Source organism: Achroia grisella, unplaced genomic scaffold, assembly GCF_030625045.1.
Source record: "Achroia grisella isolate CSIRO2021 unplaced genomic scaffold, CSIRO_AGI_Agris_v1 utg1245, whole genome shotgun sequence".
Lineage (NCBI taxonomy): Eukaryota > Metazoa > Arthropoda > Insecta > Lepidoptera > Pyralidae > Achroia > Achroia grisella.
The window spans coordinates 209,402-227,026 of NW_026712606.1; the positions used below are offsets into that span (position 1 = coordinate 209,402).

A 17,625-nucleotide genomic window follows, 5' to 3' on the forward strand; every position below is an offset into this window, starting at 1 on the left:
ATGTCACGTATAGACACAGAACATTGAACAATATGGTCAATAGTGACAGACAATAGTGACGTAGACATTATTACATTATATTTTATTATGGCTTGGCACAATGTGCATTCGCCAAAGACTTAAGTTTTAAGCCAAAGGTTTAAGCCGGCTATTGCAGGTTTACCTTACTTACACCACAATTTTTAATTTGTCTAAGTGAAATAGAGAACCCTCGTGTCCTAGGCTCTTTTTAATAATACAAGTCATAGCACGTTTATTTAATTTCAATCGAAATAATCATGATTTTGTTGGTATCATAGGTCTAATATTTAAATCACTAATTAAAAAGATTTAAATTAAAATATTAAAGAATATTAATGTAGCAATTAGTACCACAGGCAAAAGCCAGAGTTGCCAACCTTAAAATAAAATAAAAAACTTTTTTTTAGTCTAAACGCTCCTGTTTGGATTGCCCAATCAACGTACCGCTTCAGGAGTAAGGATTCGACAGTTATTAATCGACAGGCTTATTGCGATAATACGCTCTACGCATTAACTAAACAATGTTAACAAAAAATAAAAAATTATTAATTTATATTTGCTGAAACGGAGCTATATAGTTTGCATAATGATTTCAGTAATAATCACAGATTTGTGTTAAATTACGCAATTACTTTCTTCAATGTACTTATAATATAATAAACGAAATTTTTATTGAAATAAATCTTATTACGATAAAACTCATTAGTTTCTTCAGATCAAAATATGGAAGAATCCAAATATGTATTGTCGTTTTCTTGTACGTCTTACCACTTCCGGCAACCCAGTAGAACAACGCAACTAGATACAAAATTACTATATTAATAATTTCTGACGATTGTAAAATAACTGGAGAAAATCAAGATTTGTGAAAAGCAGTTTTCACAAAAAATTTGATCTAGAACTGAACATTCAACTTTTATACTTTTTGAGTATAACTTAAAGTTAAATTTCAATTATTGTTAAAAATACACAACAGAAAAAGTAAAGGCTTCTTAGTTCATATATATTTGTAATACTAAATACACTAAACACGTTAGTCCAAATGATATTAATACTTATCATTAATTGTACCTCTTAATGTATGATCGTAATCATGGTTGCGTGTTGTATCAGAATTCTACTATTAACCGTTTCTTTTTAAATTGACCATTTCATTTTGTACTATTATCGTAGTTTTTTTTCGTATGGGCTGGTCACATTCAATGTCGATACTTGTGTTGCTATTTATTCATATTTTGTACACTTTAGGTACGATTGGATAATAACATTTAATCAGACAACTTTTTTGTTTTTTACACAATAATAAGTCGAAAATGTCTTCACGGTATTGAAAAGCGAATGTACCATATAGTGAAGGAATGTGTGTATTTCAACTGTGTTTACGACAGATTATGATGTATCGAATTGACATGCATATGAAGGGCCAACTATATCTTTTATCCTTAATATGAATTATTTGATAATCATACTTACCAATATTAGTGTAGATCGTTGTAACCCAGGACAATTTACTCAGCACCATGTAGTCCCAAGTTAAGCAGAGTTTGTGGTGTATAGGTACCACAGAGGGCATCCGAGATCAGTGCCTTAATGACATCTCAGTTGAATAGTTTACAAATACAAGCTTTTATGCAATATACCCACATGTGCGTTAGTTAAGAATACATACAAATAATAGTTATGATAGCAATAGTTATTGTTCATATATTTTAGTCGAATAGTCGAAACGTCACTCTTCGCAGATGATAGAGTCCTGTTTACATTTGCTAAGTCCACCAATAAATTATGAAACGGTTTCAAAAAACCGTTCTCATGCTTGACAAGTGTTTTGGCGGTGTACCTTAGCCGGGAGTAGAAAAAGCTTGCATCCGGGACGGATGGACTATTACATACGCTAGTCCCGTATATGGCCATGGCCACCTCTCTGCCAAATTCACCAACATCAAATACTTCAAAATACAGTCTTGTTGCGCCCTGTAGTTTGGTTGCGACCCGGATCTTCGCCGCGATGTCATTCTGCTCATCATCAAACACACAGGAAGCGTCTTGACGTTTCTTCCACTGTTCTTAATTATAACTGAAACGATTTTGTAGGCAATATGGTCGATTATGCATTCTGCGACAAGTTTTTATTAAAAAACCGGTTCAACATTCCCACAATGTTATAACACAAATACACGACGTCGTTATCGCCGGCGAAGACCACAATCTCTACCACAGTATCTAGTTCCATCAAACAGGCTCTTATGCGCATTCAGGCGCATCATACCGGCGCGGCGCCACGGGGCTCCTCCGATCTATCCTCCGTCCAACTCAAACAGGGATTGAAATTATGACTGCCTGAACCGAGATACGAACCGCTAGCCCTTTTGACTAAAGTATTTCGTACCCATCAAACAAGAGCTGCCTTGAGTAGCTTCATAAGTCCTTCCGCTGTTTAGGAGTGTTATTTGCAATGCACATAGTTCGGGGAACCTGTGAAGGTCAGCTGTAGCCAACAGTATTAGAATATTTCGAATCATCGATCGGGAGTATGATAAATATAATATTTCTACATGACTTCTTTGAGGAACATATTGAGACTACTAATATCTCTGATTGCAATTAATTCATGATAATTGATTTTTGTTTTATATCGGTAATGGGGTGTCCTAAGGCCGCTTTATACTTTTCATAATAAGATTTGCTAAGGATTTAATTTTGTAACGAGTAAAACATTTTAACCGTACAGATCTGCCCTTTTCGGCTTTCAAAATTAATTGACATAGAAGTAACTTTTGATGAATGGAATCTTGCAACACTTATCGCAACCAACGAACGCAGAAAATCAATATACCGTGATGTATTCCTCTTTTTAAAATGAGAACGTGACAAAACATTAACTAAATTCATCGAAAAAACCATTTTTATTTAAAAAAATATTTTTTGAGATTTGATGCTCATTTTTTATTTATTTACATAGTGATGAATATTGTCATAGTTACGGCGTGGTAGAACATTCTGCGCGTTTCGTTATTCGCCTTTTCACAGCAAAATATACTTGTTAAAGGTTTGTAAATTATTTGTTTAATCCTACCTTTTATATTCTGCTAATTTCTTTATGAAAATGAGCGTTTTCGCAGAGTAAATTAGCCATCGAACTATCGACCTTCGCCATTGTCTGGATGCTGCATTGCGTTATTTCTATTTAGGTATACATTTTTATTTTACTACCTTTTGGAAATTGTCTATCATTATTTTACCGCACTGCGCCGGTTGCTTCAATTTTACATTTGATAGTAATTTGTGGCGTGTTAAATGTTTATGTACCTAATTTTGTATATAGAATATTTCTCGTAAACTACTTGACATGAAATCAAACGTGAAGAACCCTATATATCTTTCTAATTTATTTGGCTCTATGTTTAGATAGTTTTATGTCATTTGAGTACATGGTGAAATGAATGATTTTAGATCTTTTATGCTTTATTTCAATTAATCTTTTATTTAAGAATATTTAAACCTAGATTAATGATGAAATATTTTCTGAACCATGTCTTTGATTAAGATGCACTCAATACAAATGTGGTTGATGTTCTAGAACATATCACATCTGTGTGCCTATGTGTTACTTAAACAAAGGAGACAAACACATTGCACTGTATACATGGGCATCATTGAGCCTTTGGTGTTCCTTGGTTTGGTTAGTAAACTGTTAGGTCCAATAAGAAATTTTGTTAAAGTACAGACCTGATTGTGTCACATCATTGGAAATGAGTAAATGAGGTTATGGCTTGTCAAGTACATTATTTAGGGACATTCTTTTGTTGTAGACTAGTATAAAAATAATTTCAATCATTGCAGCCTGGAATACTGTGTCAATACTACTTACTAAATGTATAGTTCAGATTTTTTAAAATTATTGCTTTGATTGATTACAATTATTAACAATAATTTTATTTTGATAAGTCAATATCTTAACATTTGAATTACAAAATACATTGAGTATTTTATATTTGCATTTTTTCCATTTTGAATAGTACTTTGTGTTCTTATGATTCTACTTTAGTGACATGTATCCATTTGTCACATATTTAAAAAAATATATTACTCTCAATTTGGAATGTCTGCTTTTATTACATATTATTTGTCATGAGACTGGAAAGTAGGATATGGAAATAAATTTATAGTCCTAGCTTATGTCATGTATTAAAAGGAAAACAGTTTAGTGGTACATATTTCATAGCTTCAAAAAAGACTTTGTAAGAAGATTGTTATTCACAAATCTGGGATAGATTGTTTTACTTATTACATTTGTTAAAATTAGAACCTTCAAATGATTCTTATAGATATTAGTATGTAGGAAGAAATTGGAAACAACAATTTCTGGCAAATTAGTCAATCCAAAAGTAGCTAATGAGATAAAAGTTAAATTTTATAATATCAACAAATTATGTTATACCATTATAGCATAACATAATTGTGGCAGTGTAGTATTGACTATGTCCCAACAAACAACAATGATGGTGTGGAATACATTCTTGTATTTCATGAGTGGTTATTTTGTTGCTATTAAATTTAACTCCTAGTGTACAAAAGAAATAGTTTTAGTTGTATTATAATAGAAAGAGAGTACTTTAGTCTTACGTCTTCCTTAGGTGGTGTATGGTGACATAGTTAAACTGTCTTTTGCATATCCAACCCATCATAAGATTATCTGGTTTACAAGAAATATGTAAATGCAAATTGAACTCTATTCTCTGCATTTAGCCTCTTATCTACGTTGTTCTGTATGTAGGGCCGAGACTACTAAAGTAGCCACTCTGGCTCATACTATTACTTCAACATTCCGAGAATTTGTGTATGTTGTGTGGCCACTAATGCAGCCTAACAAAGAATACTGTCTGTAATCTGTAGAATCTATTGTGTGTGTGTTTGTTTAAGAGACAGTGGCCTATTATTGGCCATATCATTATCATATTTGTTAACTGTTGGTTTACTACTGGAATTGCTACTTTTAATTGTTTACAATCACTGGTTTATTTCAATCTTTGGTTTTGTATTGCATAGGATCTCTGGTGAATCCAAGTTTGAAATTGTGAGAAGCGTAATGGTAAAAGCAGCATGGTACACTATATACCATATTATGATATATAGTGTACCCTGGTATATATATACCACCATATCAGATCTGGTTTTCGCCTGCTCATTCCAGGCTCATTACATGGTTAAATGTACCATTTTATCTACTGCAAAATTACCCCATTGTGCAATGATAACAGCAAATAATGGAGTCCATGGCATACTGGCACTCCATTATTTGCTGTTAGATTAATGATGTTAGATACAATTTGTTGTTAGGGTTTCTGTTTTGTAGTGCTTACAGCATGGATCCACTGTCTGATAGATTTCATTTAATGTTGAAGTTGTTGGCAGCCACCTCAGTTAGGGCAACACATTCACATTGAAATATTGAACTGTTTATTGAGCAGTATGTATGTTGAGGTTGAGGGAGCGTGCTCCGGTTTTACAAGAAGTATAAAACAAAAGGAAAAAAATTCTTGCAGAAAATAATTGAATTTCTAAGTAATTGATAAAATGCGAAATAACACAGCTTATTACTGAAGACATGTTTTGTAGCTACTATTCTGACTCATTAACTTATATTGCTATTTAGGATTATTTCATGAACAGGTAGTAAAATATATTTGTTTAAATTTTTCATAGGTATATGATATTTGAAGTAACTAACAGTCTACTTTAATTTTTATTTCAGTATTTTGTTTTTGTGCCATTCTTTTTATTTGTCTAATTTATCTATAATTGATCTTTTTTTATGCAACGGAAATGACAAACATGCTGATAGGTGGGTCCTGATGTTTTTATTTCCATCGCCAAATCATGACCACTTAACAAAGACTATCAATATCAAATTATACATTGCCACTCCTTTTAGTGGTCTGACTTTTTCTAAATAAGGGCATAGAATAAAAAAATATGTTTACAAATAATTTTTAATAAAATTTATAATAATAAATATTAAAATATTGTTTTAGATTCTTGTTGAATAAAGTCAATATTACATTATACACCAAAATAATTATAAGTTAAAATGGAAGACATGAATGGAGAGCTTTATGGTGATGGCTTACTAAGCCTGGGGGATGAGGGTTCATTGGAGTCTACTGACAGTGGAAAACAGGAGCAAAATTGTAACATTTGCGAGTGAGTATTTCACAAATCCAGATTTTTTATTGCAGTGTGTTGTAAATTGGAAAAAATGTAATAAAAATGTATTAATAATTTTTGTAGCAATAAATTATGCAGTCCTCGAGTTTTGTCATGCCTTCATGTATTCTGTGAAGCTTGTATTGACAAGTTAATGGTCAATGAAGCAGGTGATTCATTGAAATATGATCTAGCAGTGGAATGCCCAATATGCAAACAAGAGACTAAGGTAATAAAAAAAATGTTTATTACTGAATACAATAGTCTAAGGCTTTTAAGTGTATAAATTAATTGTCATAAACCTGTTCCAGATATCTGGCGGTGGAGCAGCATCACTTCCATCTGACTATCTCATTACCAACATTTTAGATGTTTCTGCTATGGATCAATCAGTTGTTTGTACTTGCTGTAAGAGTAAGGAACCAGCTGTTGCTAGGTGTACCGATTGTTCTCATTTTTTGTGTTCCAATTGTAACTCTGCTCATGAGTTCATGAGGTGCTTTGAAAATCACCGCGTCGTTCCATTTGATGCACTCAGATCTTCAAAGGAGAAGGCAGCTGTCCATAAGCCCATCTTTTGCACTCGCCATGTTGGGGAAAGTCTTAAATTTTATTGTTGTGAATGCGATGTCGGTGCGTGTTCTGAATGCCTAACTGTAGACCATAAAGTTGGCGAGCACCGTTGTGAACGAATAGTTGATGCTGAACCCAACTTGCGTCTAGAATTACGAAACTTAATAATGGAAGGTAACGCTCGTGCAACTGCCGCTGGTGGTGCATCAGCGAGGCTTGATGATGCTTTAGGAGATTTACAACGTCAACGTGATGAAGCTGAAGGTATTATCAATGAAGCATTCCAGGCGTATAAAGATGCTTTAGAAAGACGCCGTGAAAAGGCTCTTGAAGAACTCGAACGTTTACACAAAGAAAGAGAGCTTAAAGTAATGGATCTATTTGATCGTGTCGATAAGACTGTTCAACGCATCGATTGTGCTTGTAAATTCGCGGCAAGACTCCTTCGTCGGGGAGATGGTACAGAAATAGTTATGTTGAAGAAGACTGTGGCTTCCCAGTTTACACGCTTGCTCGAAGGCGCTCCTGAATTTGATGTGGATTATTCACTGGAGTTTGTAACTAAGATTGATAAGTTTGATACTATCACCGAAGAAACATTTGGGGTGTTTAGAACAGAAGCTACCAAAGCCGAAGAGCGTAAACGTGCCAGTGAATCTTCTGCTATTGTGTCTATCACATCTAATTCACATTCGCCTGCTGTATCTGTAACTAATGCACCTGTATTTGATGATTATCCTTTAGGCAATGTACGTCGAGTAACTGGCGTCGGCATTGTGGGTGTTCCTGGTGTGGGTTCAGTACCAAATATGGGTGTTCCAGGAGTGGGATCTGTCCCTGGCGTAGGTGCAGTTGCAAACTCCAGTGTCATGCCTGGAGTAGTAAATGTTAATAGTGCTCCTGGTGTGGGACCTGTTGCTGGGGTAGGTGGCGTACCAGCTTTGCCTTCAATGGTGGAATATAATTTGCAACAACTGGCCAGCATTGCAGAAAAGGATGTGCCTCCAACCCCTCATGCATCTCCAGCTTCTTCATTTACTCTAGCTGAATTGTTGGCTGGAGACTTGAATTCTCCTCAAGCTTATAACAATTTGCAAGCACTTGCTAAGCTGGGATTGAATACTGGTAAGTGGGATTAATATTAATTGTTGTATAAGTGTAAAGATTCGTATGTGATAGTTGTTGTTTAATAAAAATATACATTTATTATTTTTAGAAGTAAATGGCTTTGGGGGTGTCGGTGGAATCGGGGGTGTGGGTCCTCGTGGCGTGTCACCTGGACGGCCTTTATTAACTGCTGCTGAAGAGGCAGCCCTCGTTGCTCCACCAGCGCCGCTTGTTCGTGCAACTAAGGCTACACCTATGCATATAAGATTTAAATTCGGTCAGCTTGGTGGCGGCAAAGGACAATTTAATTCGCCACATGGATTTTGCCTTGGAAATGATGAGGACATTATTGTTGCAGATACAAATAATCATCGCATAACAGTAAGTTTTTTAATACGGGGGTATAAGGGACAGATTGGCAAAAACTGAAACAGTAATATCAGACTATTATTCTGTCCTGAAAACAAAAAAAAAATCAAATAATACTAGGCTTACATTGTGTTTTGTTTCTCCTTATCCTGGCTATTCAAGATTGGTACATCACTATAACTCATCCGGTATGAGTTCATGATCATGATGGGTTGAAATTACTTATACTATATTAACGATTGTCGATTATCGGATATGGCTGTGGTGCTTTTCCGGTGGGAAAATAATTTACCATCTGTTTTAAACCATTCTAAATATATTAGTTTATGTTTTGGCTAACCTGTCCCTTCTACCCTGTACAGTTTATAACTGTTACGGTTTATAAAACTATTAAAAACATTATAGGTATTTGATAAGTCTGGAAATCACAAGTTCAATTTTGGCGTGGCTGGTAAAGAAGAGGGTCAACTATGGTATCCACGCAAAGTAGCAGTCGTTCGTGCAACTGGAAAGTTTGTTGTCTGCGATCGTGGTAATGAAAGGTCCCGCATGCAAATCTTTACAAAAAACGGTCATTTTTTGAAGAAGATTGCTGTAAGTACTTATTATTCATGTTAAATTGTTTGTTAATTTCGTGTAACTGAATGAAAATATTATTGTTATTTGTAGGTGCGCTTCATTGATATAGTAGCTGGGCTGGCAGTCACTGCTGAAGGATTAATCGTCGCGGTTGATAGTGTAACACCTACTGTTTTTATTCTGTCTGAGGAAGGTGATCTCATGAGCTGGTTTGATTGTAGCGAATGTATGAGGGAGCCTTCGGATATTGCAATTAGTGGTAAATTTACAGTAACATTATAATAAATATATGTCCTATAAATGCCCTTTCAACTTTTAACCTTTTATTTAAATTTCAGGTAAAGAATTCTATGTGTGCGATTTCAAAGGTCACTGCGTTGTTGTGTTCGATGATGAGGGTAGATTTTTGCGCCGCATAGGATGCGAGAATGTGACCAATTTTCCGAATGGCATAGATGTTTCGGATGCCGGCGATGTACTCATTGGTGATTCGCACGGTAACAAGTTCCACGTCGCTGTGTTTTCGCGTGACGGTGTACTGGTCACCGAGTTTGAATGCCCCTACGTAAAGGTAAGGTTGTTTTGTATATAAATCTAGTTTTATACTTTAACAAACACAATTATCATGCCAGAAATTTTAATTTAGATGGAAGAAAAGTAATAGCGAGACATCTTCTCCAAATTTTGGTATATTTCAGTAGAATTTTTTAAATTGTAATGATACAAATACCAAACATATTTTTTTTTATTTTACGACACAATACATAAGTGTGTGAGTTTATATAAACCTGTATTAGGAAGAGATGAGATGATTGAGACCACTCTTTCTTAAGATATTAATTTTGGACTTGTGTTATAACATGATATTAACAAATACATATGTATTTTAATTTGCTAATGCAAAAATATATCCCTATAAATATACCCTATTGATCTTAAAAAAAAAGTAGTATCAAATGAGTTCAAAACCATCGGAACCGTCAATTCTAGCATTACGTACATATATCAAAAGGCGAATTGGCAACATATTGTTTTAGAAATAAATGGGTTAAGAAAGACAAAGTAGGTAGATGTAGTTATATTTTTAATGTTGATATTCTGTTACAGTTCGTTTTTTAATTCTAAAAAAAAGTGTATATTTTTATAGTATTCCAACAATACTTCATATCAATTGTAATAATGGCATATTGAGATTAAAGCTTCTTATTGTCTAATTGCAGGTTTCTCGCTGCTGCGGTTTGAAGATTACATCCGAGGGGTATATTGTCACTCTGGCTAAGAATAATCATCATGTTCTAGTCCTCAACACTCTTTACATTGTCTGAGGAGTATTTTCATGGCTGTAAGTCTGCATACTACAAGATCTCACATTTATTCCCTTTTATATTTAATTGCTGTTTTTACAAAGCTTATCATTTTTGCTAAACCAGTATTTACTACTTTTTTTCGTTATTTTATGTTTAAATTCATGTTAGTCTGATTTTACGTTCTGTCCATGTGCAGTGAGTCACAGCTATCCCATTTTTTAAGCTTCATATACATTTTTTTCTATTTGTGGCATTTTAGAGAGAAGCATTGTACTACTGCTTATGGATAGATTATACAAGTCATTATTTCCAAAGTACTGAATGATTGAGTATTTTGGGTTTTATTCCTCTTTCATTTTGCATTTAGTTATAGTAACGGGAAATCCAAAGTTTAGTATATAATATTATTTGTCTTATATTGTAATGTCCAGGCAGGAGTTAATTATTATTTAATTTGGTTCTGGGTGCTTAGTTTTTGGTCCTAAATATGATATTTGTCGCTATTGAGGTTTTATAGTAGTTAACAATTTAAAGCCATAGTAAAATTAAGAACTACATTAGTACTATGGCTATATTAAAAATTTTAATGTTAGTCCTAAATATATATTGACAATATTATTATATTACATTATATTTATGGGAATGTTTATCTTATTTTAGGACTCGAAATTACCATCCTACCAAATTTACAACCAGAAATATAACACATCTATTGACTGGACTGTTATAAATATTGTGTTTCTAAATTAGCAGCTGGTATGGTGGTTCCTAGTTCGAGTGAAGTTTAAACATGTCAATTAGGGGACTGCGTGGGAGTGTCGCCTCATGAAACTTAAATGTCGCCCAATATACGTACACTGTTTTAAAATAATTGACAAAGTTTTAGAAATTAGCAATTTGTTTGATAGTGAACAAATACGAACGCACAATTTGAGTTCATCGTAATAAAATTTTAGTGTTGTTAAAGACCAAAGGAGGCGACACTAATATAACGTGCCATCTAGTTTAGGTTAATCTCGTATACAATATTATTATATATTGTCCGTTAAAATATATTTACCATTTACAGAATTCTTGTGTCTATACAAAATGTTTTTCATGTACTCTTGTTTTGAGAGCCTATTACATATTTGAAAGGTTTTTCGTGAGTAGGCTATTACGATATACATACTTAATAAAATTCGGTTCAGTAGTAGGGGGAAGCTGCTTTATAACGTTGCAATAAATTTGTACAATGTATCTGGGATAGTTGAACAAAGTAAGATATATAAAGTTTGGGGGCATCTTCATGTATATAGCTTAATATGAATATTGTTGTATTTGTTTATTGTAATTTAATTTGTTGGGATTGATACATTTTCAATTTAGTGCAGTAATGTTGTTTGTCACAACACCTGTCACAAATGAAACGCAAGATTACACTATACGAATTTCATAGATCTTCTATGTTGAAAAATTTACTTGTTGCATCTGCTGTATGGATGAGTAATTTACCCACCGCACCAAGACTAATCATCCCAACTTGGCTGTATACATGAATTTGCTAATAAAAAAGTATTTTATTTCTATAGAAAAGTCGACACTATATTGTCGCTAAAATATTAATTATATACATATTTTTTATAACTATCCACATTTAAATTCAAAATTGGGAATCATAGTATTAGGTACATATATACGAATAATAAATATTATGGTTGATCTGCGGTTCACAAAATGCGACACTATATATAGATCTTCATTATAGATAGTTCGTCCCGTTGAATCATTATTATTATAGGATATTATAATTAAATATGGGACATTTTTCAATGTAGACACATCGATAATAATATGGTAATAGATCTATAATAATTTGTAATTCACAAGTAATGGTCAAATACAATTTAAATTTAAATATAATATACAATGTAATTTCGTAATTTCATAGTCTTCCAACTCTAATTAGGCTTTTTCGACGAAAATTAAAATAACTACATATTTGATATATATACTCATTATCGCTTTTTTCTTATAAATAACAATGGTTTTACTAGCAAGAAAGTTAAGGTGAGCCAAAATTCAGCCAACGAAATTTATATAGGTATATAACATATCTAAAGCTCACTATCCGTTGTACATGACCATTATTTTGTTTTGCAAAAAATACCATTTTGGAATAGTACTTAACTCAGACCACCTAAAATTAAGTGTGATATTTTATAGCTTATGTTAATTTGTCATGTTATTATAAAGCTCTCTAAATTTTATGCGTTTAGCTTCAAAATGTAGTGATTTAAATGTTACTATAATATAAATTTAGTTTTCATATGCATAGTTTCGTTATGTTGATCGTTCAACTGAAAAGACAAGAATAAAATTTTTTATCTAATGTTCAACACTTATGCATTGTGCTTTAAAGGTGTAGAAGAAAGGTTAGTACTTATCGAATCACGGAACTATATTACATAGTTTAATGGTTGAATAATATAAAAATGTTCACTTGTTATATCTTTAATAGCGTATACATAATTCACGGCTTGAAAGGCGTCTTATTAGGGTCACAATCGTGTTATATCCGCAGTTGTTATATATAAACTTATTTCGTAATTGTCTTGTCTTTGATGCTGGACGGTTACCTATGCATTTTGATGATGTATTAAACACAGCAGAAATATTTGGCACATTTAATCGTAGTTGCTGAGCCATATTATTATCATTAAATATATTTATTGTCGTAACATGTTCGAAACATAGTTTTTAAATTAATACTTGTACTTAATTAGCAATAGGTATTTATTTTATTTGTTGTTGGAACAGATTTACAATATTTGAAACATTAGCAACATTTAATGTGATATGAGCAATAATAGAGAGACATTATGGAACAACAATTTAAGAATAGCAAAGACACTATGACTTGTAACCGCGGTATGGGGGCGTGGGAAATTGGGCGTAGAAACGCGGTAGGGCCGTCGATGGAGAGCCAGTGATATGTTAAACATTGACGTTTGAGTCTGAATCCTCTATTGATTAGTGAGTAACTTTTGGGTTTATTTTTCATATTGTTTTTAAGTTATTTGTTTCAGGATTTTTGTCCCGATAGCATTAGGGAATTTTATTTTCTTTATTTTAAATAGGTTTAAAATAATGAGTCTACATACCCCTCGCGGATGAGTAGGTGTGATTAATACTCTAATATTCATTTTATTGTTTTGTTTAATTATATGTTCTGGGCCTATATTTGAATAGTATTTTTGGCCAGTGTGTTTAGGCCTTTAGAGTTACGAATTTTTACTGCCAAATTATTTTCTTACGATATTTGTGCATGCACATAGTAATTATTTTATTGTATGATATTTTTGTAAAATTAGTCACTAATTGTTGCCAATTTTTTTGTTTTATTATTAATATTCAGGGTTTATAATATAATGTTCATTTTTAATTTGTTGTCATTGATCAAAATTATTGTGTGTTAGTGAAGTAAAATTAACCGAAATAGAACTTATTATTGCCCCAAAGGGAGCGTTTGACGCTAATAATAAATATTGCTTTAGGGTTGCATAAAAATATTAAAAAAGTGGTGTGATAAGTTTTGGATAATTTTACAAATTATACTATTTTATGTGTGAATTCCAATATTAATAAATTTAAAAGTTGAAATGTCATTATATAATTATTACTATTATTATAAATATATGTAACTTCCCAAATAAATGCAATGACATTGATATTCTTATATTTTAAAAGTATTATAGTTTATATTATTTACATCTTGAATTAATTGATGTTATCTCATTGACAATGTTTCCTTTGTTCTTGCCATATATCTTATGTAGAGAATCGTCAACGTAGACGTTTTTGTAGGAATTAGTATTTTTCAATTCTATATACACAACATACCTAACAGTATCACAAGTTTGCCTATATGGTGGTGTTGTTTAGAAATGTTTATTAGTGGTTGGCGCGGGCACGGCGGGTATTCGCCATGTCTGCTTGGCTGTATATTCTTGCCGTAGCAAGTAAGCACTATGTCATGAGATAATGGCAGGTCAAATGGTATTTATTGTCCATTGACATTACTTGATAATAATTGTATCATTAGAGTACATTACAGTAGCCTTTCTCGGGAATCTTAAAAGTTACCTATATACACTTTAAAGCAATTTTTGGTAAATATATTTCTCTTGAATCTATATTCCCTTATGTATCCAGCAATAAATTACTTCAGTAGTTGTGTAGTATCGCTTTATATGGCGCTGAATATCGCGATTTTCTTGACATCACGAATGTTGGTAATGAAAGTGAAGACGAGTGGGCCGGTTAGGTATGTGTAGCGAGTTAGGAGGTAGCTTATTGTAGGCTTGGATGTCAAGGACGTCTGCACTCGGTGCCAAGTAAAGTGATAGTTGTAGGGTTCGCAGCGCACAAGGTGAGCTCTAATGTTACCCTCCCTATTGGAGGTGGGCGTATTGCCTATGTTGTGGCACCAAGCACAGCTAGATGGTTTCGGTGGAGTTTTGTGGCATTAACGATTCAATTGTTTATTACTTATGTACGTGTTACTTGACTGTGGGTAGGATTTAACATTATATTTTCATCTGATCAATTTATTCCTTTATGTTGAAAATAGCATGCTCAAACGGTTGATGGTGTAACTTAACTCTTACCCACCTTATATGTTTCGTATCCGCTGTTTTTTAAAAAAAACAACATAAATAATAATAAGGTTGTGAGCTCTATTCCCATTGGAATTTTAAGCCACATGTGTGCTTGTGCAATAATATCACAGTTTGGATCTAGGCTTTTAAATTATTATAGATTATATACATTGTTGAGCTGATATAAAAATTTAATATATTATTATACCTTTTAATATTGTTAAAGAATTCTAATTGCATTCCACATCTTAGAGTGAACGAATTTGAGATGACCGTTTTCAGTCTACATTATACAAGTTATTTTTTTTACAATTGTAGGATTATTAGCAGTTGCCAATGTTTTTCCTTTAGTCAGTAAAAGTACAAATATTTTAATATACAATTCTTGGTATTTACGTATTGTAGTGATCTTATTTTTAATTGTTTCTATAACTGTAAGCATAATTTTTTTCACATAAGCAGCCATTTAGATATTTCTTATTTCACAAATTATTCAGTAAATAACAAAACATATCATGCCGAATCAATTGGGTTTTCATTGAAATTGTGATTGCAACTCCCAGAATTTTCCTATTTGGCTTAGATATATGTTAAAAATGGCTATTTTTTGTTTTTAAATTAGTTTTAAGTGTATTATAGGTCTGAATTAAGTTTCTTGTCATCTTTTTTTTTTTTGTTGAAAATGTGAAAATTATCGTAATTTAGCGTGAAAGATGCATGTTTGAAATGCATATTTTAATTTTGATCCAAAGATTGTTTTATTCCTTTAATTTAATTATTATTAATTCTTAAAAATGACATTTGTGGAGTGTGCATTGGTATTTGATACTAGGATTAACATGATTTTTCTGTAGAGTTGGTGCAGCCGAGCAAATCTCTACTATATTCTATTAAGAATATATTGCTCAATAATTTTATTCTGTTAAAAGTATTTTAAAGTTAGGAGTAGTCCACATGGACGTGTTTTGTGTGACTGTGGACTTCAGCGACAAAAAATTATATATCTAACAGACAATACCCTCCGTATATATTTGAAAACATTGTAAACGTTGAAGTTTTATTAGATGTAGTTGTTTGCCTTCAAGGCAGCATGCCGCCGAGTGCACGCTGCAGGGGCACCAGTAGCATCAGCACATAGGAGTATCACTGCCTCTGAAACCATTATCCTATACTGCTTGCTGTAGATTGCTCTGTAAGCTTGAGGTTAATATTTTCTCATATACTTAATACAAACAATGTACTTAGCGAGACGACAGTTGTAGATAATGTTTTCAGCACGTCTTGTGTGATGGTGTTTACTGTATGATTGTACCATTTTGCCCCACAGTCAACGAAAATTGTTATGTAATCCATACAGGAGTCTCTGCTGCATTGTGCCTAGATCTTAGAAGTTAATGTGGTATCAAGGTAGAGTTAATCTCAAGTATTTTGGCTCTTTGAATATTCCATGATATTATTTTGTTTTTCATGAAAATGTATTTACATTATATACATACACTTAGTAATATTATTGTATACATGAATATACATTGCGTGGTTTGTAATTTGATGTTTAATTTTATTGTGAAATAAGATGCCCAACTGGTTGTCTGTCCACCACATTCGGAAACTGGCGGAATTGAGTCTTTAATTTATAGGCCATACTAGACATCGTGTCCGAAGAGATTTATCCGAGTCATTTGTGGACAGAGAGAATTTATTTGAACTAGTTGCACATCTTACTTTGACCAAATTCAAACACCGCTGAAATTACATGAGAATTGTGGATATTTTGTCCCGTTGCACTTCTACTTTTTGTTTTTATGGTGGGTGCAAATTTTCACGTGATCTTAGCGGTGTCTTAATAATTATAAGTTTATTATTGTGAACTGTGGCCAGGATAACAACAGCATAGAGCAGTGTAATTCAGAGCCTGCCTAAAATATATTTTTGTCATGATTTTATTTAGGTATATACATGTTATTATTCACATATTACAGTTTTCTCAATATTAGCTTGTATTTTAATTAAGAAATAATCATATTTAACATTGCCAGGTGATCAGCAACCTGCACTTTAATATTTTTGGAAACTATTGAACTTAAATTGTACTGACTTTATAAATATATTTACTTCAATAAAGATTTTCCATGCCACTAAATGGGGTTTTGATTTTAGTTTACTATTTGGGACATATTATTTTACTCTAGATCATTTTAAATTTGTTCCAATGATTACTTAAGAAGTACCTGTGCAGCGAATTGAATTAATCCTGCAGTAATATAACTAACTATGGGTTCAACATAACTGATAGGCATACCTAAATATTTTTCTGTAAGGAAAATATTGAGATCAATACGAACCGGTAATTTCATGGATACAAATGTTTGTAGCGTCCAGCAATCGAAGATGCGACCATCGTAAGTAAAGCAAGTGCTAACCGCTGTGACCACCGAGGTAGTCTAATAAGAAACTATGTTCCTTAAAATATCCCCGACCTAAAACTTCAAAAGAAAATATTTTTTACAATATTTAATTTATTTTTTATAAATATACATTGAAAACGTCGAGACGCAGACAAAATCATACCTATGAATTGTATCGTGCGAGGAAACGAATCTGCGGCTACCGACACAGCGTTTTAAACTGTTGGCCGTGTAAATTCCCAGCTAATTCGTTACTGGCCTGCTAGGATATTGGTGTTCTGTGTTACTGGCTAAGTCAACTGTGTCGAGTCAGTAGATTAGTCATTAGCAATATCCTTTAGTACTGTGTATCTAGGTTCGTTAAGGTATCCTGATTCCTTAATTGAAAAAAAAATCGGATTCTAAAAATATTTTTAT

General features: G+C 32.8%; 1 protein-coding gene across 1 annotated transcript; it reads left to right on the top strand.

Moving 5' to 3' along the window:
- The first annotated feature begins 2,880 nt into the window (after window positions 1-2,880).
- LOC131854779 (brain tumor protein) lies at window positions 2,881-16,933 on the top strand. The gene is made up of 9 exons (XM_059205931.1): window positions 2,881-3,070; window positions 6,057-6,225; window positions 6,313-6,457; window positions 6,540-7,926; window positions 8,018-8,289; window positions 8,683-8,871; window positions 8,947-9,115; window positions 9,195-9,427; window positions 10,077-16,933. Exons 2-9 carry the CDS (start codon window positions 6,113-6,115, stop codon window positions 10,179-10,181), a joined length of 2,613 nt encoding a protein of 870 aa, XP_059061914.1. The 5' UTR covers window positions 2,881-3,070; window positions 6,057-6,112; the 3' UTR covers window positions 10,182-16,933.
- Window positions 16,934-17,625: the final 692 nt, after the last annotated feature.

Bases quoted from the DNA above. Each gene is read 5' to 3' on its own strand.
- LOC131854779 (XM_059205931.1), top strand. From the start codon at position 6,113: ATGGAAGACATGAATGGAGAGCTTTATGGTGATGGCTTACTAAGCCTG. The intron at 6,458-6,539 runs GTAATAAAAAAA...AACCTGTTCCAG, and splicing joins TATGCAAACAAGAGACTAAG to ATATCTGGCGGTGGAGCAGC. The intron at 8,872-8,946 runs GTAAGTACTTAT...TGTTATTTGTAG, and splicing joins ATTTTTTGAAGAAGATTGCT to GTGCGCTTCATTGATATAGT.